At 58.1% G+C, this 21,936-nt stretch overlaps 7 protein-coding genes across 7 annotated transcripts; all 7 read left to right on the forward strand.

Moving 5' to 3' along the window:
• Positions 1-690: 690 nt before the first annotated feature.
• LINJ_30_3740 (conserved hypothetical protein) lies at positions 691-2,019 on the forward strand (the record flags this gene model as incomplete). Its single annotated transcript, XM_001467191.1, has 1 exon — positions 691-2,019. The coding sequence occupies one exon, from the start codon at positions 691-693 to the stop codon at positions 2,017-2,019; it is 1,329 nt and encodes a 442-aa protein (XP_001467228.1).
• Positions 2,020-3,671: 1,652 nt separating this feature from the next.
• Positions 3,672-5,417, forward strand: LINJ_30_3750 (conserved hypothetical protein; the record flags this gene model as incomplete). Its single annotated transcript, XM_001467192.1, has 1 exon — positions 3,672-5,417. The coding sequence occupies one exon, from the start codon at positions 3,672-3,674 to the stop codon at positions 5,415-5,417; it is 1,746 nt and encodes a 581-aa protein (XP_001467229.1).
• Positions 5,418-10,409: 4,992 nt separating this feature from the next.
• On the forward strand, positions 10,410-12,983 carry LINJ_30_3760 (conserved hypothetical protein; the record flags this gene model as incomplete). The annotated part of the gene is made up of 1 exon (XM_001467129.1): positions 10,410-12,983. One exon carries the CDS (start codon positions 10,410-10,412, stop codon positions 12,981-12,983), a length of 2,574 nt encoding a protein of 857 aa, XP_001467166.1.
• A 1,802-nt stretch (positions 12,984-14,785) lies between these two features.
• On the forward strand, positions 14,786-18,829 carry LINJ_30_3770 (putative CPSF-domain protein; the record flags this gene model as incomplete). The annotated part of the gene is made up of 1 exon (XM_001467130.1): positions 14,786-18,829. One exon carries the CDS (start codon positions 14,786-14,788, stop codon positions 18,827-18,829), a length of 4,044 nt encoding a protein of 1,347 aa, XP_001467167.1.
• A 469-nt stretch (positions 18,830-19,298) lies between these two features.
• On the forward strand, positions 19,299-19,616 carry LIP1 (putative 60S acidic ribosomal protein P2; the record flags this gene model as incomplete). Its single annotated transcript, XM_001467131.1, has 1 exon — positions 19,299-19,616. The coding sequence occupies one exon, from the start codon at positions 19,299-19,301 to the stop codon at positions 19,614-19,616; it is 318 nt and encodes a 105-aa protein (XP_001467168.1).
• Positions 19,617-20,164: 548 nt separating this feature from the next.
• On the forward strand, positions 20,165-20,482 carry LIP2 (putative 60S acidic ribosomal protein P2; the record flags this gene model as incomplete). Its single annotated transcript, XM_001467132.1, has 1 exon — positions 20,165-20,482. The coding sequence occupies one exon, from the start codon at positions 20,165-20,167 to the stop codon at positions 20,480-20,482; it is 318 nt and encodes a 105-aa protein (XP_001467169.1).
• A 277-nt stretch (positions 20,483-20,759) lies between these two features.
• On the forward strand, positions 20,760-21,428 carry LINJ_30_3800 (putative ribosomal P protein AGP2beta-1; the record flags this gene model as incomplete). The annotated part of the gene is made up of 1 exon (XM_001467133.1): positions 20,760-21,428. The coding sequence occupies one exon, from the start codon at positions 20,760-20,762 to the stop codon at positions 21,426-21,428; it is 669 nt and encodes a 222-aa protein (XP_001467170.1).
• Between the last annotated feature and the right edge of the window lie 508 nt (positions 21,429-21,936).

The following is a 21,936-nucleotide window of genomic DNA, read 5'->3' on the forward strand; positions in this document are numbered from 1 at the left end:
GGTGAGCGGGGCGTATGCAGATCGTGTTGCGGGCTCGTCATCACATGGCCGTGCCGTGCGGCAACCAGCGACAATGAAAACGTTTTAAATAAATTTTCTGTTGCATGTCTGCGGAAGTATGCCGTGACAAGTCTGCTGCGACAAAAAAAAAGCTACAACGCCTTCGTGACTTGCTTCAGAGCTTTTCGTCGACGTGCGTGTTTGCAGAGTCGATGCTGCAGCGCGGCGGATCCTCTCTTGATGTGCTGGGCATCGCCGTAGCCGCGTGCTATGGGACACATGCTTCTCTTCCTTCATCCCTGCGCTGCCCCACATTTACGTCTTCGTTGTGGCCCCTTTCGCTCTCATCCCACGGTCTCATTCGTGTGTGTGTAAATGTGTGCACGCGCGACTATCGGTGCCCCTTGAACTGTGTGGGACTCTCCGTACTCTCTTCGTGTCTCTCCCGCCGTCGTCACCACGCCTAGGGACACTTCAAGAGAGTCTTTTCCTACTGTTCACACTGTTCCTCTTCCTTTCGGAAAACAAAGTCGAACTGAACCGCGCCGACTCTGAACCACCGCAACCCTAGGTAACAGAGTTGCCAGTGGTGCAGCAATCCATACGCTTTTTTTTTCCTGCATTGCTCTTTGCGGTGCATCTCCGAGAGTTGATTTACCCCATCCCGGACACGAGAGCGCATACCTGACGATGAAGGCCATAAAAGCCGCTCGCGAGCGCGAGATCGAGGCGAACATCGCCCTCCGGGAGCGCGAGATCGCCGCGCTGGAGCAAGAGAAGACCGAGCTGCAGTCCTTCATGACCAGGGCGAACCCGAAAATGCGCGAGGACCCGCTGCTTGCTTCTTTTCCTGTGCTCAACTACTGCGGCAGGAAGCCGCGCCAAACAATTCAGAATGTTTCCGTGGAGCAGTATGGGAACATAATGGTTCAGCTAGAGATCGCGAAGAAAGCAATCGATGCACAGAACCACAAGGACCGCGTCGAAGTTCAAGAGCTGAGCCGCCTCATTCGTGAGCAGGAGAAACAGCAGAAGACGCTTACGCAAAAGGCGAGGAGGCTCGGTGAGGACGCGGGCATTGACATCAAGTATTTCACAGAGCGCCGGCGTGGTGGGATGATGAAGATGCAGGACTACAAGACTGAGGTCTCTGTTGCTGAGCTGGAGGCGCGCACGCGCCTTGTGGACCACGAGGTCAAGGTAGCCAGGTTGCTTGCTGAAAAGAAGGGCGCCGCCATCCTCGCGCTCACGAAGCTCGTGGAGAAGCGCCGCTCCACCATTGATGACATCGATTCCTTGTACAACGAAATCCGCATTGTAGATCGCGACACAACCGTCGCGAGCGAGGAGCTGGCCCGGGTGAATGCTGACATCCAGGATGCGGACGCCTGGCTTGAGGCGCGGCCGAACCCGGCCGACTCGGTGGCGCGCAAGGCCATTGAGGAGGACTCCGCCACACTCAGGGAAGAGAAGGAGCAAACGGTGAATGAGCAGCGCGTCCCACAGGAACGCGTCATCAAGGCGCAGGACTACCGCATCGCGCAGCTGGAGAAGCGGGCGAAAATTGTCGAAAAAGCTATCAAGAACAACGGCCTCTCTCGCGAGGTCGACAAAATTGTGGCGCACGGCTGGTCGCAGCGGGAGGTGGAGGTGCCGGAGGACCAGGAGGAGCTGTACGACATTGAGAAAATCATCCCGGCCCAGGAGAAGGTCCATCCTGGCATCTACAACTTGCTGCTCACGGAGAAGGAGAAGACGGCGCGCATTGTCAGCATTCTCACCATCACCGCCAAGGAGAAGGAGGAGCTCATCGCTGCCCTCACAACCCGACTAGAAAAGTTGGCAGCGGAGTGCACCGCGGCGATACAGGAACTGGACAACTACGCATCGGGGATGGTGTTTTCCGAGGAGCAGCAGCGTGTGCAGGCACTCAAGTGGGTGCGCGAGCAACGCCGGCGCTGCGCCAAGCTCTTCTATCAGAAATCACTCCTTGAGAGCGCCCTGGAGGAGGATGGTTAGTGGCACTTTTGTATCACCCGTTAGCGGAGTGAGTCCACCCGATGCTTTCGTTATCGTCCTTGACATTGCACGTTTCCTGCCTCCACGGCAGCCACCATGGGCAGGCACAGAACCGCACCGCACGTGCGCTCGCTGCGCACACCCAGTTTCTCCTCCGTTGTACCAGCGTTTTTTTTTTTCCTTCACTTTGTTCAGCATCTCTTTTTTTCTTGGCCGACCCGGATAGCTGCTGCGGCGCTGTGCAGGTGGAGAGCGATATTTCCGTTAGTAGCTCTTCGCAGAGGACTGCCGCGTTCCTATGGTTCCCGTGAGCATTCTGCTGGACTCGACAGCGGAGCGGTAGTTGCGCGTGTGTGTGTATGTGCATTCGTGTCGTACAGGGTGGAGATGTGGATGCCCGCTTTTCATCTCGCTTTTGCCGCTCATCCCCTTCCCATCTCACCTCCTTTGAACGCCCGACATAGTCGATTCGCACAAACGAAGCAGCACAAAGGAGTACATAAACGCCGCGGTCGCGGTTCAAACAAGGGCGACGCTCTCGTCCTCCACTTGTGTATCTGGAGTTTCGGTCTCCTTTCGAGCTGTTTTCCATCATCAGACGTTGTTGTTATTAGTTTTGTTGTTATGATGGCGTGTTGGTCGATTTGGTCGACTTCTTCCGGCGTCTCTCTCTCTTGTCTTTCCTCTTCCTTTCCCAACTTTGTACCGTTTCTCTTCTCTGGCTTTTTGTGGGGTGCTCGCCACGCCCCTCTTTTTTCTTCTCTCGCGTTACTCGTCTGGTTGGTGTCTGAGTACGAAAACTCAGCCTCACTCAACGCACGTGGATGAATGACAGCATCACGCGCGTGTGTGACGGCGGTGTGTGGTATAACTTCCCTCTCGTTCACAAACGCACGCGGACGTGAAGGCTGCCCCCATCTCCCATCCCATGCCCTCTACCCGGCGACGAGAGCTGCCGCAAATGGTGGCATTGCTCGTCGCGATGATCGACTGACCATTGTGTGCGGCAGCCTTGAAACTGGGCATTCGTGATGGCGTGATCTATCGCGGCAGGGAAACGGCCACGCTTCTACAATATCTGCCATGCATACGCTTTTACCTCTTCACAGCGAATCCTCTCACCTTGTCTCCCCTTTCCCGAACGTCGTCCCTCTCCACCCCTTCGCACATCTTTCACTGGTGCAGTGAATTATTTTGTTTCATTTATCATATTTGCTCCTCTTTGGGCGAACGCCGGGGCACGCGCTTTTACGTTCTATTCACCGACCCAGACGACCACACAGCGTGCGATCAGCCATCTCGTGTGCGCGCCTGTGCTCACCTGTGCCTTCTTGCGCACCCACCATCGACCTTTGGCACACACCCGTTTATTGCCCAGAGGCCGCAGAAGGTGCGCTGCTCTTTCCGTCGAGCGTACTCTTCTCCGCTTCTCTTTGTTGTCTCCACACTGCCCTTTCCCATTGGCACCTCTCTTCTCCGCGTTTCTCTAGCTGATCTCTGCAGTGCCATTATCCTCACCGTCATCGTCGCTCCCACGTTGACTAGAGAGCTGCTCCAGCTGTTCCTCTTTTCCTTTGGGGCTCACCCCTCCCCGCGAAAACCTCTCTCTTCCCCCGTCTCTCTTCTCGTTGCCCGCATTTGTCGCCGCAATCATGTCCAACAGCGTGTCCACCGACGCCGTCAGTATGGAGAGCACCATCAGCACTGACGGCGACATGCCTAGTATTCACCACGGCGTGGAGAAGGCGGTGTACATGATGTGGAACAACCAGTATAGCGAGGCTCTGGAGCTGTTGCGTGCAAAAAAGGATAAGAACCCACGCTATGCTCTCGAGTGGGCCAATGTCAGCCTTGTCAAGACCCTTATGAGCTCTACGAACGAGGATCGCGAAAGTTTGCTCGACCTGTTCAAGTCAGCAGATTCTCTGTCGACCTCGAGCAAGTACAACGAGCCCATGTTTTCCGAAGACGACGAGGATGACGACAAGGAGGAGGACAAGACGCGCAAGCAGCTCAAAAAGGAAAAGAAAAAGAACAAGAAGGTCTTCAAGGCGCGCAAAAGGGATGCAACCAAGGGCGGCGAGTACTTTGACCAGACGTGGAAGCTCGAGTGTGATGTTGTCTATGCCGACGCACTCCTAATCCGCTCCATTGGCCAGCTGATGATGAACTCCTACCTTAAGGGTGGCATCAACCTCCGCAAGGCGTGGGGATGCTACTACTCCCTCATTCAGCAGGTGGAGCAAGACACCGAGAACAGGATTCCGTACGAGTTGAAGATGTGCATCAAGTACGGCACCGGCACTTTCTACGCCTTTCTGGCGCTCGTGCCGGCGAACCTGATGAAGGTGCTGAGCATAATCGGCTTCATTTCTGACCGTGACCTCGGCGAGCAGTACCTGACAGAGGTCTTCGAGAGCAACACGATCCGCTCCCCGTTTGCCGCCCTGGTTCTATGCACGCTATATCTTTTCCTCCCGACCGGCCTTGGGAACGTCGATGTAACCTTGTCGCGCGCGCGCCGCGTCCTGGAGACGATGAACGCGCGCTACCCAAACAACACATACTTCAACGGCTACGCGAACTTCTACTTCCGCAAGAAGGGTGAGGTGGGGCCGGCGGTGCGCTCCATCACACTAGCTGCCGAGAACGCCGAAAAGGCCGGTCTTGTGCCGCTGCTCATCAAGTACCTCTACGCCGACACTCTCTTCATGAACCAGCAGTGGGCCGAGGCACTAGAGCACTATCGCAGGATCCTTGATCACCTAGCAAAGACAAAAGAGAAGTTCGCCTACACTGGACAGGTCGTGCTGTCCGTGGCGGCGTGCTACGTAATGCTAGACAACGACAAGGAGGCTCTGGTCTGGTTCAAGAAGGTCGAGTCCATGTACAACCCCAAATCCAAAAGCGACTCCAACTCGCCGCGCTTCGCGAGCCGTGTCATCGCGAATCCACGCCTACTGCCGCTCTCGGGTGTGTACATGCTCTACATCAACCGTGACCTGGCGCACATGAACAAGGAGCAAGGCCTCCGCGTTCTCGCCGAGCTGAAACGTGTGACGAAGGGCAAGGATTTGAGCGGGCCAGAGGCGGAGAACATGTATAACCTCTTCGTTGGCGTCATTGAGAAGGGCAGCGAGAACACCGATGCTGCATTGGCGTACATGAAAAAAATTTTCGACAACGAAAAGAAGATCCCGAGCGATTCGATGATCCTGCCCTTTACGTACTACGAGACAGGGGAGATGGAGTACCGTCGTGGCAATATAGAAAGAGCAAAGGAGTTGTTCGACAAAGGCAGCAAGATCAAAGGCGACGGCAACGAAACACTGTCTAACAGGTACAACATCGCTATGAAGCAGCTGCGCCGTGCAATGGAGGACCGTGAAGTGAAGTAGTGGCGATGCCCGCACAGCAGCGCCTGCGGGTAGGAGAACGAGCAAACAACAATGGGGTGCGAATCTTTCCTTGTCGCAGTTCCCGTTGTTTATTGACACTATAGTGGGCCTCTCTGCCCGTGTTTGTGTTCGTTCGCGTGTGCATTGGCTCTTCTTTCTTCTTTTGTTTTTGCCGGGCTGGTTTTTCGATCTGCATTTTTTTTTTCGTCTGTGTGCCCGTTTTCTTCTGCTCTCGCTGGGTCGCCTCCCCGCATCTCTCCTCCTTTGCTGTTCTTCATTTTTCTTGCTGACTTGTCCACGACACCATCCTCATCACTCAGCATCGATGCAGAGGTAATTGTGATTGTCTGCATCAGAGTCCCTCTTCACCTGTTGCTTGCTGCCAAATAAGACCTGTCGCAGCGGCGCGAAAGGGTGCTTTGCCGAGGGTGCTGTCTACTTTCTTGCCCTCGCAGGTGAAAGGAGACACGCATCGACGTTGCAACCCCAAACTTACTCTCGTCTTTTCTTCTGAAGCTGCTGGCATTCCCGCATGGACGGAAGCTCTGGGTTGCGAACACCCTCTACTCTACAGATATCTCGCACCGAGGCGTTTCTATGTGGCACTCGTGAGCTCGTACACCTCAGCGTCTCCATTTGTACGCGTGCGCTCGTTCAAGTAGGTATTCTGAAAGAGTGGCAGAGAGTATCTGCGAATCAGACAGAGAGGGGCCCGGTGGGGAAAGAAAGCGCGCACTTAACAGCAGCATCCAACACATTTAGCATCGGCACTCCGTGGCGGTTTTCGTTTTCCCTGTACGCAGAGCATCACACATCAGCTGAAGAAGTAGTTTTTTCCCCTTCTGCTGCTGCTCTCCGCGGCTCTTGATAACGGCATTTACTTCACCATGGTATCAGGGCGTGGAGCCCAGGCTCTGTGTGGGGAGGCCAAGAGCCTGCAGCCCGGCCGCCGAGCACGGCTGCGGCCTCTTGGCGTCGGCGGTCAGTGCTTGGCTGGCGCGGTGCCGAGGAGACGTGCGACCATGATCGCGCTTGGACCAGCTCACGACGAGTCGCACCGACGGCTCACCACATATGCGCGCAGGCGCCCACCGCTTTTCTGCCTTTGCTGCCTTTGCTGCGTTGCGGTGGTGTGGAGCGTGATCGCGGCAACGGCCCGCTCTGCATGCACCGGAATCGCAGTGGGCTGGACGACGCCACACGGCGTTGGTTGTCCCGTCTCCTCGACGAGTCCTCGCTGCAAGTGTGTACGCTGCAGGAGACTCACTTCTCCCCTGCAGGCCTGGAAGGCGCCTGGTCTGCACGGCGTTCAGTCTTCTCGGTGCAGCAAGAGAGAGGGAGGGAGCACGAGTGTGGCCTCTTTGCGCTCGTGCAAGAGGGCATGCGGGCAGGTGCGGGCCCTCCCCCTGTTTTCCAGCACGAGGGTGCCGCCGTGATGGTGTGGCTTTGCGGCGTTGCCTTCCCTCCCCTCTTCCTCCTAGTCCTCACAATGTGGGGAACGGACGCCGACTCGCACCACTTGCTGTAGGGCACGAAAGGACGATTCGACCGTACCGGAGCCATTGTAAGCGACGGGGTCAGCGACAGCGACTTGACGGCGCGAGCAATGAAGACACCGACATGGCGCAGTGCAGACGGGGACACGGAGACGTCATCGTACGTTACCCTCGCCCTCAACTGCCTTCACGTACGGTTGCGGCACCGTCACAACGGCGCCTAGTGGCCACTGCGCGGTTCGATTCACTGTACCGCGCGCCATGGTTGACAAATCCGGTTCTCATGGACCGTGCGTGCCTCAACGGCGAAGAAGCGAGGACGCGCTAACCGCAGCAAGGGCAAAGGAGAGGCGGATGGCCCACGCCATCATAGCCATCACAACGCCAGCGCGCATGCATCGTTTCCATGTATATCACTCAATGCGGAGGTGAAGCGCATGCCTAATGGCAACAACCACCTGAAAGGCTGTCCCCTCTCTTTTAGAAGCGCTTATTATAGACCGCTGTGGGGACGGAAACGGGTGCGATTTGAGGCAGCTTTGGTGAAGGCACACTGTGCGACGCCCGAGCATTGCCCTCTCTCGACTATGCTCGCCGAAAAAAAAAGCTCCAACTAGCCGCCCTGAAGGAGAGATACTGTCCTGCGACAGCCTCGCTTTCCCCACCCTTCAGCGGCCCTCAATCATGGGCTCACATCAGATTCGGCCTGTCCATGTCCCCGTGCGTCCTGCACACGCTAGCAATGCTATAGGGTGACTTCCATCGGAGTGTGAGAGAGAGAGCAGGCCGACCCGTTGGTGACAGTGCACCAACAGAAACGGAGGCTACATCCGGCAGTACCCCTCTTCCGTGTCCCACCGAGACGCAGATCCACATCCCTCCGACCGTCCACGATGGGTGAGTTCGAGATGGCGCTCCGTGATTTGCACTGCGACGCCGCACCAGGCCTCCACGAAATGCGCTGCGAGAGTGTCAAGGCTCTCCAGGTGCACGGCGGGGTGGGTGGGGGGGATGCCCTGCGCACTAGTGGCGGGTGGTGCAGACGCTGGTAACAGCGGTGTGGCAGCACTTTGGCGGCCCTCACACGGACGTGCAGGCCTCGACGCCCTCGGAGCCCCGCACGCACACACCTCGCTTGTGCGCAGTGGCCGCGTGTTCCACAGCCCATGACTCCCCGGACAGGCTGCAGGCGGACTGTGCGGCACAGGCAGATATCATATATCAGGTGCGGCTGCAATGGTTTGTGATAATAACACATCTATAGGCACGGCGAGAAGGGGCTGCGGCCTCCTTGCTTGTTGCCACCGCGCTGAGTGTAAAGCAGTGGAGGTGGGGCTCGGCCTGCTGCGATAACAGCCGCATCGACCAAGAAACCGAAGAGCAGGTGTACCTGGTTGTTGCGGACTCGCTCTCCTTCGTCACGGCGCTCGGCACGGGCCCCACAAGAGCGGAAGGATGGCGTGCTGATGCGTGCCTGGGCCCCAATGCTGGTGCTGTTAGCCCGCCGCGTGGCGCCTCTCACTTCCGTTTGTGTGTGGTGATTGCGAATGGAGACACACCGACGACGCTGACAAGCATGCGAAGTCGGCAATGGCGGAGGGTCAGGCGACACTTGCATGGATCACGGTGTCGGTCGCTGGTCTCAGACGCCAGGCCGACATCCACCGGAACTGCGGGCCACGCGATGCGTCACGCGCTACTTGACGGCGACCGCCCCACACTAGAAAAAAGATGCGGAGCCCACGAGGCGACAGGCGGACCCTCCTCGCCCAGCTCCGCACGGGCACCTGTGCCTGCTTTGGATTCCTGCAAGCGGCGGGTAGCTGGCAGCGCCAAGATGGCGTGCGGGTGCGGTGCGGCGAGGAGCTGACCCCCGTCGGGTGCGTACGGCTGCCCCTTCCCAACCCTGTGCCCCCTTCGCTGCGACAGGCTGTGAGCTCTCTGCGCGCTGGCGCACGTCCGTCTGCGGGCCCCTTTGCGCCTGCCACACCGGCTCCTGTGTGAGGCGTGCGGATGCAGGAGGAGGCGGAATGCCCCCCGCCGCCACAGACTCACGGCAGTGTCGCACCTGCCACGGTGCATGTGGGCAGGCCATCCAGGCACGCCCCCCGTGTCATCGCCGGCAACGGCAGATGGTGGCAGCGAGCCCTTCCTCCCCTCCCGCCAACAAGGGTGCCTTGAAGCAGGCCGCACGCTGCGAATGTGCGAGCGCTGTGCGCACGCGCAGTTGGGCAGAGCCGGCATGGTGCATCGCATTCCCGACGAAGCATCCAGAGGTGCGAAGAGCGCGAGTGATGAGCGAGAGAGGAGCCCCGTAGTACATGCCGATTATGCCCACAGCGCATGCGCGCGCAGCATGCGGCATCTCCTCCATCCCACCGTGCGGGCGGATGAGGCGCCGACCGCGCGGCACGTATCCGAAGAGGGGACGAGGCGGGAGAGGAGGGGCCCGCTAGACGCATGTCCCGATTCAACGACATGACGGTTGCTCCTAGACGGCCAGGACGTCGCCGCAGCGCGGCAGTGGGCGCGTGGGCTGCAACTGTGCATGCGCGTGCTTTTCCTGTCTGTTGAGCTGCGTCATGAGACATTGTAAGAATTGCCTGTTCTGATGTTTAACACCAACAGATGGATGCTACGCCGTCTTTTTCTCCGATCTGCATCTGAATCTGTATTCAAACGGCGTTGTTTTTTTTTTAGGTTTTTTTTTTTGCTGATGCTTTTCCCTTTTTTGTTTTGGGGAGTGTTGTCTTCATCCTCTAGTCGCCGGTTTGTGTGAATAGGATTGAGTTTTTTTTTTTGTTTACGTGTACCCTGCATGTTGTTTTATTTTTGCATAAATGTTTTTTCTTCCCAGTTTACTCTCTGTGCTTTATTCGACCCTTTTTTGTTTTGTGTCATCTGCGATGATGTTTGGGTGTCTGAACGCAACGAGGTTTATGAGTAAGGGTTTGAAAACCCCCCAAAACGAAGCGATAAAGGAAAAGGCTAACTTCGCTGAGGACGCGGAGTACGTCGCGCATTCGTGCCAAAAGGTGTCTGCTGTCGAAAAGCGCCGAGTGAAGTTTACAACTTCATGCTCTTCTCATAGAGGGAAGTGCGTCGTGAGTATAGCTGGGCGATGTGCCTGGGCACTTACTGGGAATGGGGGTAGCGGGAAAGGACAGCGCGGGCCAGGATAACGGAGTCGCTTTTTTGAGCGATGCTGCACCGAGGCACTCTTGCGTGAAAAGGCGAGAAACATGCAACAGCTTCTTTGAATATCCGACTGCCCTTTGCTCGCTCTCTCTGGTGTTCACCTTCTGTAGTCGCTGCTGCGCTGAGGCATACTCCCTTTTACACCTTGGCTTGCTCGTGACTAGTGTTTTAAAAAAGGTAGTTTTGGGTGTTGCTGCCTACGCGACGGTGATCCTTTTGTCGCTCGCCTCATATAGACATTTCCCTGCAGGGAGTGAGCGTGTGTGGGTCTGTGTGTGACAGCGAGAGCAACTCAGCCATGAACTCGAACTCGCTAGGCGCAGGTGCGAACGGGAGCTTTTACTACCCCAATCGATCAAAACAGGATGAGGCGTCCTACGAAGTGTCGATAGGAGATGGCTACACGACGGAGATGGTGACGGATCCGAACGCTCCCGCGACGGAGCAGACGCAGGCGGAGAACGAAACGGCGGCGACCCTGTCGAACGGGTACGACTACGGCAACTACTATGACCCATCATTGTATCAGAACTACTACTACCAGGACGACGACGGCAATTACTATTACTACACCGACGCGCAGCAGTCCGCATCAAACGATATCGCCCAGGAGATACATGTTAGCGTTACGCCGACACCTCAGAATCTTGTTCGATCCTACGAGTACGCGTCGTATGACCCGCCAACGTACAACTGGTTCGTGGATATTGTAGTAGACACGTTCTTATCAACGCCCTTCCGAGTCTACCTCACAATATTGCTCTACTGCGCCGCGGCGCTCATTGGCACTCTTGGGCTGAATTACACCTTTGCATTGCTGTACCGTCTGTACGCCCCACCGATCCCGAACACCAACAAGAGCTTGCAGTCGTTCGCGTACTTTGCTCTCTTCTTCTATGCCAGTTTTGTGATAGTCGCGACACTCTGCGCCTTGATGGACATGGTGCGCAACCTGTGGACTCTAAAGCGTGGCGACGTTGCTTTTTGGGGGATGTCGCACCGGTCCTTCTCCAAACGCATGCCACCCTACCTTGTATACCTTGTCATCATTCTTGTCATCGTCTTTTTGCCGCTCCTGTGGGGGATCATGGAGGCTGGGATTAGGAAGCAGTCGCTCGTGTACGTGGCGCAGCGCTACGCGAACGTTGCCGTGCTGGCGGCAACGTTCCTGGTTGTCGTCTGCTATCTGTGGTTCTACTGGAGAGCGCTGGTGTACAAGTGGTCGGCTATCACGAAGCGAGCCGAGCGCGACGATTTTGAGCTGCGCCGGCGTGCGTACAAGGCCCACCCAGATAAGATGAACAAGATGCACTGGTATCATGCGTCCACAGTACTGGAGGAGTTTGGCATGGATGGCGACACACTGCTCTACAACTCCGTTGTCTTCACCGTCGGCTGCGTGCCGCTGTTTTCTCTCTACGCGGCGCAGACGCTGAGCACCTACACCGGCACCCCGTCCGTGGTGTGGCCAGCGATCGCATCGATCTCGATGGTTTGCGTTTACATCCTCTCCTGGATCACGTTGATGCGACGCAAGAGTCAGTGGGCCACCTACGCGTCGTTGATGCTCATTGTGCTGATGCTTGCCCTAGGCCTCACTGCTGGCGCCGTGGGCGGCCACCCGATCACGGCAGTCATCGTGGTTGTTCTCTTTGTTGCGGCACACGGCATGGTGTCCCGCAAACGCAAGCACTGCTTGACGAAAAAGGAGTTACGGGCAACTCTAAAGTTGCCATACACCGCGCAGGCAGACGACGACACGCCACAGGAGCGGCGGATCGACACATATCTCTTCTGCTGCCGCAACCTCATTCTCGACTACATGAAGTGCTGCGATGTCAAGAAGCACTTTGGCTACCGCCACCCCGACGTTGTGGAGGCGGAGAGGCGCTTCATGATCAGCCGCATCGCACTCCGCACGGATCAGAAGGCGCTGCTCATCTGGTGGGTCATAGTCATGCTCGCTGTGGCCTTTGTTATGGCGCTCTCGAACAGTATCCAGTATCGATTCAGCACACCGATTGCGGTTTTAGCGAACACGTCCGTGACGGGGCTCACCCCATCCCTTCCGCTGTGTGAGAAGGTGTTTAATGCCAATGGTGCTGCACCGCTGAAGATGCTAGACTTGGCCTTACTAGCCGCGCTGTCGTACACCTACGGCGCGAACGGCGACGCCGACTTCGCCACGTGGTTCTCCAGCAAGCCTTCCCTGCTACGCATGCACCCGGTCGTGCTGCCGTACACGCTGAACTTCCACACAGATGGGACGAACATTTCCTTCTCCCACTACGTCGACGTATCTAGCAGATACCACGTGATCACGCTGAACTCGAACAGCAGGGGCCTGTCCCTCTTCCGGGACTTGGACGACTGGGGTGAGTCCATTGCCCTTCAGGCTGCCGGCGCCATCTCCCCTCTCATCAACATCTGGGACGAAGAGAACCGCGCGGCATTTGTGCAGAGGGCCCGCTTTCTCAAGACGTGGCTCCCGCCTTCCACTGCGTTGGATGGCGTGAAAACGTACATAGCAGCACTGAACAGATCCGGCGACTCCACCGGCATTTTGATCGTCGGAGACCAGTTCAACGGCGGCTATGCGAAGAGGCTGTCTGCCGAGCTGAATTTGCCCTTTGTCGCCTTCAACCCACCGGGCACCAAGTACATCGACATGTTCTTGACAAACGGAACGCAACTGAGCGGTGTGCGGAGTCTGTGGTCATACGTGGACTCGCTGGAGGATGCGGTCAACACAGCGTACTACCCGTGCAAGGCCAATCTCTCCTCCAACCGCTGCGGTCGCATCAGCACTGTTGTCAAATATTTGTTGGAGACCTGTGGTGACCCCGCGGGCCGCGCGATGAATCAAGTCTAGGTTTCCTCGGATTCCAGACACGTGCGTGGGTGTCGCCGTCTTCGCCTCTCGCTGGCACACGTAGCTGATATGGGCGCGCACTTGCACGTTCACTGCTGCCGTCACCTTTTCCCCGCTTCTTTCTACTCCCTTTTTTCACGACCATTGGACTCTCATCTACCCCTCTGCTTGCCGTGCCGATAGCCTTCCTCACGTAGACAAGGATCCCCTCGGTCATCACTGCCTACAGTGGCTATTGGTGTGATGATGTGTGCGTGCCTGTTCCCTCTTTGCCTTCACTTTCACCCCCTCTTGCTATATCTTGCTGGCCTCTTTTTTTTTGTCGTATATATATTCTTGCTCTTCGATTCACTTTTATGCATGCCCTCTTGCTGTATCTTGCCATGCGGGATTTATTTGGGAGAGGCGCAGCGAGACTTTGGTGGCACTTAGAGTTTGTACAAAATCTTCTTTAAGACACGAAAGAAGACGCACGCACCAGCTCTCTCCGATGAACTCGACACTCAGGACGTACCTGTACTGAGTGGAGCACCGCTCTCAAGAAGGTCATTACGCCCTTTTTTGGTTCGCTTCTATTGCGATGGGGCTAAACTGTTGCACAAGCGATCTCCAGCATCCTGCTTGATCATCTTCGCAGCAGCACCCCCCCCTCTCTCCCCCAACTCCACCTCCTTTACCGCGACGCTCTTCCTTTCTATGCGCGTCTCCCTCATGCATGAGAACCGCGATTCTCCACGAACGAGCAAAGACCCGTGTCGAAGCGAGTTTCTTTCTTCTAGCCCACCGCAAATCATCAAAATTGCAGATCATGCTCCGTCGCACTTGCTTGACTGCTCTGCAGCGCAGCAGCGTCCGCTACGCTGCCGCGGCTCCGAAGACTTCATTCGCCGCTGGGAAAGCTGGTGCTGCTTCCACGGCCCCTGAAATGACCTCCAAGGCCGGTGCCTCTACCACCGGTGGGGACACGGTGATGGACAAAATGGTCCTTTTGGCGGCCCTCGGCTCGCTTGTGGCTTGGTGGATGACTGTGCCTGGCCCCCAGCACCAGCACTAAGAAAGGGAGCGTTGTTCCCCGGAGGAGTAAATCACCCATGCGTTTTTTTTTTTCCCCTCGGTCGGTTTCCACACCCTTACCGCGCGTCAGTAAGAAGCAGGGGATTTCTGTAATTCAGGGCAATGGGTCAAAGGAAGTTGCCAGAGTGGCGGGTCTAATAGTAGTATCATCTCCGATGAAGGCAACGAGAAGAAAAAAGTGCGCTGTAGCACGAACGCAGGGGTGGCGAGAAATCTCTGTGGTGTGTCGTTGTGACTACAGACCCTTTCTGTTTTGTAGGTTAACTCTCATCAGCCTGCCCTAGACTTGAGGAGTGATACCGGCATGCGTAGTGGTCCGGCATCCTCGTCCTGGAAGCATGACGTTGCATGCCTATCCGAGGCGAAAAAGAAAAAAGGGTGCCGTGCTAGAATGTAGAATACCGTTCGCGGAACGGGCACATGAGCGCTTTTTGTGGGATGGTGACCTTTCTCTCTCTCCACTCCGTTGGACCCTGACGCATCTGCGGAGCTGCTCACGGTTAGGCACTTCTTTGCTGCGCAGCCGATTGGAGGAGCACCCGCTTGCGACCTTCCGCTACAGCTTCTGCCGCCACTCCGCCTTCTTCGTTGCACCTTTTACCGTTTCATCTTCCCTATGACATCGTTGCCTCTGAGCACAGCACGCAGAACTACCTGTCTCACTCAGGTCTCTTCTGGCGCGTCTGGCCTTGGCTACCGCCACTCCCCTCATCCCACCTGTGAAACGCATGTACGTTTTGTCAACATCGCGCCCGTCCACGGCGGCATTTGGCGCTGCAGTCGGCAACTTCTGCGGCGACGGGACGACGTACGTCGCGCTGAATCGTGGAACGCTTCTCTCCCTCTACGTGTGTCGCCAGGGCAACTGTGGAATCGACCACGTGCAAGACTTTCGCCTGCATTGCACCTTAAAATATGTGCGAGCCGTCCTCATCGTAGACGCCGCGGCGCCGCAGAAATACTCACGGCACCTTCTTTTTCTGTGCACCGTCAAGCAGCAGATTGTCCTCGCCGCCCTTGAGTCATGCACAGAGCTCAGCGGCGGAGCATCACCGCTGCGGATGACAACGCTCTTCCAAAGCGCGCCGGACGACTGCCTGTACCAGTATGACCCCAGCGAGGTCGAGTTGTGCTGCTGCTCGAGTGCGGTCACGGGTGCAGGCGCGTCGCCCCCGTTCGTTGTCTTTGCTCTGACACGTGGAGAACTCTTTCTTTTTGATGTCTTTGCCGCCCTCGCCCGCGACGCGGTAAAGCGCAAGCAAAACGGAAACCTGACGCGTTTGCTTTCACCGGAGCTGATGGCCAGCGTCGCTCGCCGAGCGAAAGCCGACATCTTCTCCCACTGCTACATGGACTGCACAGAGTACGACGTAAAGGACATCTCCTTTGGATTTCCTTCTCCATGGCTGAAGGGGCAGGTCCACGGCACTGGCCCGCGGCCTGGCACAGCGGCAATGAAGGGGGACAACGCTTCCGCGTCCACCTCTCTGTTCGTGCTCTACGGGGACCCGTACGGCAAGGTGCACGTGTCTGAGTATGAGCTTGCCGTATCGCCTGCCACAGAGGCCGAGGCGGCGAGCGAGACTAGCAGCGTGGAAAGCTCGATCCGTCCACCGGCTCGTCCGCCAGCCTATCCTGCCGAGTTCGCCACGCCGGCTCGCCGAGTGCGCCGTTGCGGATTGCTGCAGGCGAACGTCGATCCCACGGCCTCGCGCATCGTTTTTAGTCGTCACGGCCTGTTCGTTGTGGGCAATCACCTTGTGACGCTTATCCAGCAAGTCCGGCCGCGCAAGGGTGTGTTTTCGCGCGAGATTCCCTCGCGGCAGGCTATCCTGGATGTGAGCTGCGCGTCCGTTTCCGCCGATGCGTCAGAGCTGCTGATCGGGTTCAGCGACGGTGTCCTTGCACGGGTGACGGTGGTCTCTAGGGGCATGGTCGGCGAAGACCCGGAGTTGGCGTTTCGCTTTTTGTCTCGTCCGGCGCCGACGATCCCGACGGAGGTGATCACTCTGCACGCCGATCTTTATTTGCTATGCTCACGATTCGACAGCAGTTTCACCGTGCGGCTCGATGAGGCGTCGTGCGAGGAGGTGCTGCATAACTGCGGGCCGGTCTTAGACATGACCACGCATCAAAACGGCAGTCGATACAGCGTTGTGGCCTCCACCGGCATCCACCGCGGCGGCGGCATCAGCGTCCTGCGAAGCGCTGTCATGCTGCGGGAGCAGGCGGACATTCCCCTTTGCTTCCACCCGCAGCGCGTCCTTTGCGCCGGCGAGTTGATGTGCATCACGACGGCGGCCGCAGCGAACCGGTTCTTCCTTGTGTCGGCGCGCGCGCTCACGCTGAAGGAGCTCGCGCCTCATGTGTTCCCGGATATCGTTTCGCGCCACCTGCTCGTCGAGCTGGGCCTCGATGCTGCGCTCGACAAGTTGGTGCTCGTTTCCGCCCGTGGTATAGCCTGGCTGCGGTTGTCGGGACCTCGAGTCGAGGCGGTGTCGCAACTGCCCCGCCAAGCCGATGACCCGCTAATCCTTTTTGCCGTCGTTCGACACGGCTTAACAGTCGTCTGCGACGGGATCGTCGTAAGCGTGTACCGTGGCCAGGACCTGGTGCACACGGTGCCGTCTCTCGCCGGCGTCGCCATCTCTTCGGTGTCGCTAGTGAGCCCTACGCTGCTCGTCGTGGGACAGTGGAACGGCGTTGTCGCCTTGTACGAGCTGGGGCGCCGCCAAGCCGACGTGGTAGGGCGACTGCTGTTGGACTCCGTGCCACGCACTATCGCGTGCGCGGTACCGACGCCTTCACCGTCGTCAGTGGTGACCGAGGCTGCGTTGGCGATCATCTACGTTGGCACCCTCCACGGCGTTCTCGTGGAGACCACGGTTGCGCTCCTGCGTCGTGGGGAGACGCGTCGCTCTGTGTTCGTCGCCCCGCACCCACTCGAGCTCCTAGAGCTTGCAGGGCCGCACCCGGGGTTGCTGTGCCTCGGCAATGTCCCCCTGGTCGTACTGTGTGTCGCGGGTGGCGGTCTGCAGCTGACCGGGCTGCACCTGATGGGCGTCTCGGCAGCCGCGACGGTGGACGCCGACTTACAGTGCTACGCCTTTTACTCCAAGCAAGATGGTCGCCTTCACATTGGCTCCCTTGAGGCGCTCGAGAAGACGTCGCGGACGTTCTTGCCCCTCGGCGAAACGATCACGCAGCTGCACGAAGCCGCTGCCTGGGGTGGCTACGTGGCATCTGTGCGCAAGGTGGAAGGGGACGAGGTTCTTTTTCTCCCGTCGTCTGCCATACAGTTCCCGTGGGCCGCCGACCTATCTCTGTGGCGCTCTGCCGCCGTGCCGCTCCTCGAAAACGAGCGCTGTGTCTTTCTAGAGACGGTGCGGCTGGACGGTGCTGAGGGTGGCGGAGTGGGAGAAAGGGGTGGCGACCTGATCGACGTGCCGGCGAGCGACGGCGCTGCTGTGAGCGAGGAGGAGTGGCAGCACCTGCTGCTCATCGGCTCCTCATTCACGTTTCCGGATGAGCAGCGCGCGCGCTCCGGAAGGATTACGTGGTGTACTCTGCGTGAGGAGCGTCAGCGGCAACGCCTGCACCTGATCGCGAGCAAGGACATTGGTGGCGCGCTGCAGTGCTGCGCTGCGGTGCCGCACTACAAGGGCCGCATCGCGCTTGGCGTGAACGGTTGTGTCTGTTTGTACCAGTGGAATACGGAGGATCAAACCTTCGTGGCCGAGGAGCGCTGCCGTGTCGGGCTCACAGTGACAAAGCTGATACCCCTCTACCACACATCTCTGGCCGCCTCGGTGCTCGTTGCGTTGGACGTGCGCCACAGCGCCTTCTTCATCGAGGTGGACACGTTGCAGGGAAACCTCAAGGTCCTTTGCCGCGATGCCGACCTGCGCGGCATCATGGACGGCCACGTCGGCTCCGACGCCGAGAACCTCTGCCTCTTCGATGATAGCCTGAACTTCACGGCGTTAAAGGTGGTGCCTTTGCCTGTTGAGGCCAGGGACGGCGATGCCGCTGCAGCAGCCCGTGCGACCGCGCAGTACCGGTTTGAAGTGCGTGCGCAATGCCACCTGGGAGACTTGGTGACGTGCGTGCGGCAGGGCAGCTTTGCCGCCACGTCGCTGATGGAGGCACCCGCGCACTGCTCATCGGCCCAGAATCAACTGCTTTTGCCGGGAATTGCTGGTCCACAGCTCGTGTTCGCTACGGCGCACGGCGGCTTTGGTGTGGTGACGCCAGTGCACGCCGCCACGTACCTTGTCCTGCGCGCCCTTGAGGCGTCCCTGGTGCGCACGGTGCCACCCGTGGGTGGTCTCTCGCACCAGGCCTTCCGCGAGGTCTTACGCGCCGGCCAAGAGCGAGGGGTGAGCTACCTTGCGTCCAAGACGGGGTGCGCGCTGACGCGGGAGCGCTTGCGTCGGTATGAGCCGCTCAACACTGTCGACGGCGACGTGGTAGAGCAGTTTGTGCTGCTCTCGCCGAGCGACAAGAAACACGTCTGCCGCGTCGCCACAGAGGTGTTTCTCCACGCCTTTACTCAGTGCGTCAATGAGTCCGGGATTTTTGTTGCGCCACCATCGAAAGAGGAGCAGTGCATCCTCGCGACCCTAGGAACAGCAATGCGACCTTTTGCACAGTACCCCGAGGAGACGATCGCCCAAGCGAATTCGTTTCTGCATCAAGGTGGCCTTCCGCATGTCCCATTCGCTGCGGAGGCGGTAGAGCAGCAGGTTATGAATCTTCAGCGGATGCACTAATCGCCGCCCGCCAGACACCGAGAAAGGCCCTGCGTGCGTGTTTTTGTGTGTTGCATCTTTTTTTTTGTTGTTGTTTTTTGCTCCTTTGTGTCTGTCGATTAAGAGGTCCTTCCTCGCCCACAAAAACAGGTGTAACCGAGTACACCTCAGCGCACGCGCCATACTTTGTACAGGGAACCCCTCCCTTCCTCGCTACTCCCTCCTCCACTCCTGCCTCTCGAGTGCTGCATGCGTGTGTGTGTGTGTGTGTGTGTGTGTGACTTTGTCGTGGTGCGGCTGGCACGCTGCGCCAAAAAAAAAACAAGCATCATCACCGAGCTGACCTGGATAGGTCTCCTCCTCTCCCTGTGTTCCCCATGCCCTCTTCTCTCCTCTTCTATGCACCTGCGCCCGCTGCCCGCATCACGCACGCATTATCGCGGCCACTGAACACGCGACCCACACCCCACTTAGGTTTTCTCAACGAGAAATGCAGTACCTCGCCGCGTACGCCCTCGTGGCGCTCTCTGGCAAGACGCCGTCGAAGGCGGCCGTTGAGGCTGTCCTGAAGGCCGCCGGCGTTGCCGTGGATGCCTCCCGCGTGGATGCCGTCTTCCAGGAGCTCGAGGGCAAGAGCTTTGATGCGCTGGTGGCCGAGGGCCGCGCGAAGCTGGTGGGCTCTGGCTCTGCCGCTCCTGCTGCCGCTGCCTCCACTGCTGCAGCCGCCGCTGCCGTGGTTGCCGAGGCAAAGAAGGAGGAGCCCGAGGAGGAGGCCGACGATGACATGGGCTTCGGTCTCTTCGACTGAGCAGTGTCCGCACTGCGGCGCGTAATGCGCCTCTGCCGAAGAGTTTCACGCCGGCATCTTCTCATTGTTGTGGTGCATCGTTTCTTTCTTTGCTTGTGACTTGGGTTTGTCTTTTTATTTCGAGTGGAAAGGCTCTGCAAAATGAACAACCCGTGGGAGATGAGTAGGAGCGGAGGCGAGGTGGCTGATTGTGAGGCTGCAGCGAAAAGAAAAAAAAAGCAGCGACGCCCTCGGCACACGAAGAGAGAACCCTTCCTCCTCCGTTGCTTCCCTCCTCGTAGAAGAGAGATACGATAAATGCCACAGAAGCTGTACGAGAGGCACGGGCGATGTCATGAAGAGAATCCACCGCGCTTTCCTGCCGTGACCCGCTGCCTTTGATGAGTGAGAGAGAGTACTTCTTCTCACAATGGCTTCATTACGACGTTCTGCTCTACTGTGCCTCCCTGCTCGTCTTCTCCCGTTCTCGTTTCTTCATTTTTGTCCTTTCCATGCACTTTCTACCATAACGTTTTTTTGCCTCTTCTCGTACAAGAGGTGTAGTCAACATGCAGTACCTCGCCGCGTACGCCCTCGTGGCGCTCTCTGGCAAGACGCCGTCGAAGGCGGCCGTTGAGGCTGTCCTGAAGGCCGCCGGCGTTGCCGTGGATGCTTCCCGCGTGGATGCCGTCTTCCAGGAGCTCGAGGGCAAGAGCTTTGATGCGCTGGTGGCCGAGGGCCGCACGAAGCTGGTGGGCTCTGGCTCTGCCGCTCCTGCTGCCGCTGCCTCCACTGCTGCAGCCGCCGCTGCCGTGGTTGCCGAGGCAAAGAAGGAGGAGCCCGAGGAGGAGGCCGACGATGACATGGGCTTCGGTCTCTTCGACTGAGAAGCCTCCGTGAGTAGTCTACTGTCGTTACTTTCTGACTTGTTTCATTTGCCTTGCTTTCCTTCCGCGAGCAAAAAGCAGCGTAAGCAAACATCCATCCCCGTCGAAGCGATGCTACCAAACGGTCTCCTTGCTGCCATTATCCCCTTAGTAACGGCGGCCTTCCCTCCTTCCCACGCCCTCAGCTCATCTCCACCAATCGATCACCTTCTCTTGTGTCTCTTTTCTTGGGTTCCTTCTTGACGTATCCTGCATCGACCATGGCCAGGTAGTTGTCATGGCTCTTCAAGAGAATAGGGACTCCTACAAGGTCAAAGCTTTCTCCTTGTCCGAGTTTGTGCAGCAGTGTTCCGACTGCCACCAGCTGTGCCTCGAAAAGACGGCCCGCGTTGTGGAAAACCGCAGTCGTGCCCCGCGGGGATGGGAGGCACTTTTCGACTCCGTTGCGGAGGAGCGGCGGTCTGAGGACTTGGACCTCTGCGAGTCGCGATGCCGGTACATGCAGGCCACCTGCCCGTCACAGGACAGGGTACAACAGTACGAGGAGGCTCTCGCCGCCGCGTCACTCAAGCCGAAGAAGAGGACGCCGCCAAACTCGTCTGTGCTGCAGGACGCTTCCCGGTGCGAGCACGCGGTCGAGGTCTTCTCGAATGTCCTGTTTGCCTTGGCGCACAAACCCAGCAAGGTATCCTTCCCGACCAAGGACCTGAAAACGGGAGGCACCAACGACGCCGAGTCCCACGCCGAAGCGCCTACGGAGGCCCACCGAAAGGTGCTCGAGGGGTCTAAGAGCATGGACAACGATATCTGGCGCCGCTGGAGCAAGCTGCGCCAAGAGCGCATCGGCTCAAATGCACAGGACATCACTTCCTCGACCGGCTCCAGCTCGCTGCCGGACACGGCAGCAGCTTCGGCTGGGTCGAGTGGCACGACCCCAAAGTGGTGACTGAGAGCGGCTTGTTGATGCTTTCTCGCCACGTGCTCCGCTCAAAGGTGTCTCGTATTCCTTTTGGCCATGATAAACGTTATGTGGGCTGGCGCCACGTTTTCTTCCTCTCCCATGCAGTGCCCGGTACGGACTCTTCCATTTTCTCGTTTGGGCGAGGGCCGCTTTACGGCCTCGCGTTGTGTCAGAAGAAGGCGCCTGATAATAGCAGGGCAACGTCGGCGGCTACTGCTTCGCAAGCAGTACGTCTCCTCCGAGGTTTAGTGTGCGTTTCTGGCGCTGTTTGCCGTTGCACACCAGCACAACAGCTGCTGCGCTCTGCTGTTTCATGTACCTTGCACAGGAACTCATCTCTCTGAGGCGTTGGCAGGAGGCGTGTTTACTGAAGGAGAAAAATTCCCCGAGCGCGGAAACACAACTACCTCCTCTGGGCTTTCAACCAGAAAAGAAATCTGCTCGGGGAGCAACGCCTTCACCATTCCTTTCTCACTAGCCCCGGAGTTCCTTT

This window comes from Leishmania infantum, chromosome 30 (genome assembly GCF_000002875.2).
Source record: "Leishmania infantum JPCM5 genome chromosome 30".
Classification (NCBI taxonomy): Eukaryota; Euglenozoa; class Kinetoplastea; order Trypanosomatida; family Trypanosomatidae; genus Leishmania; species Leishmania infantum.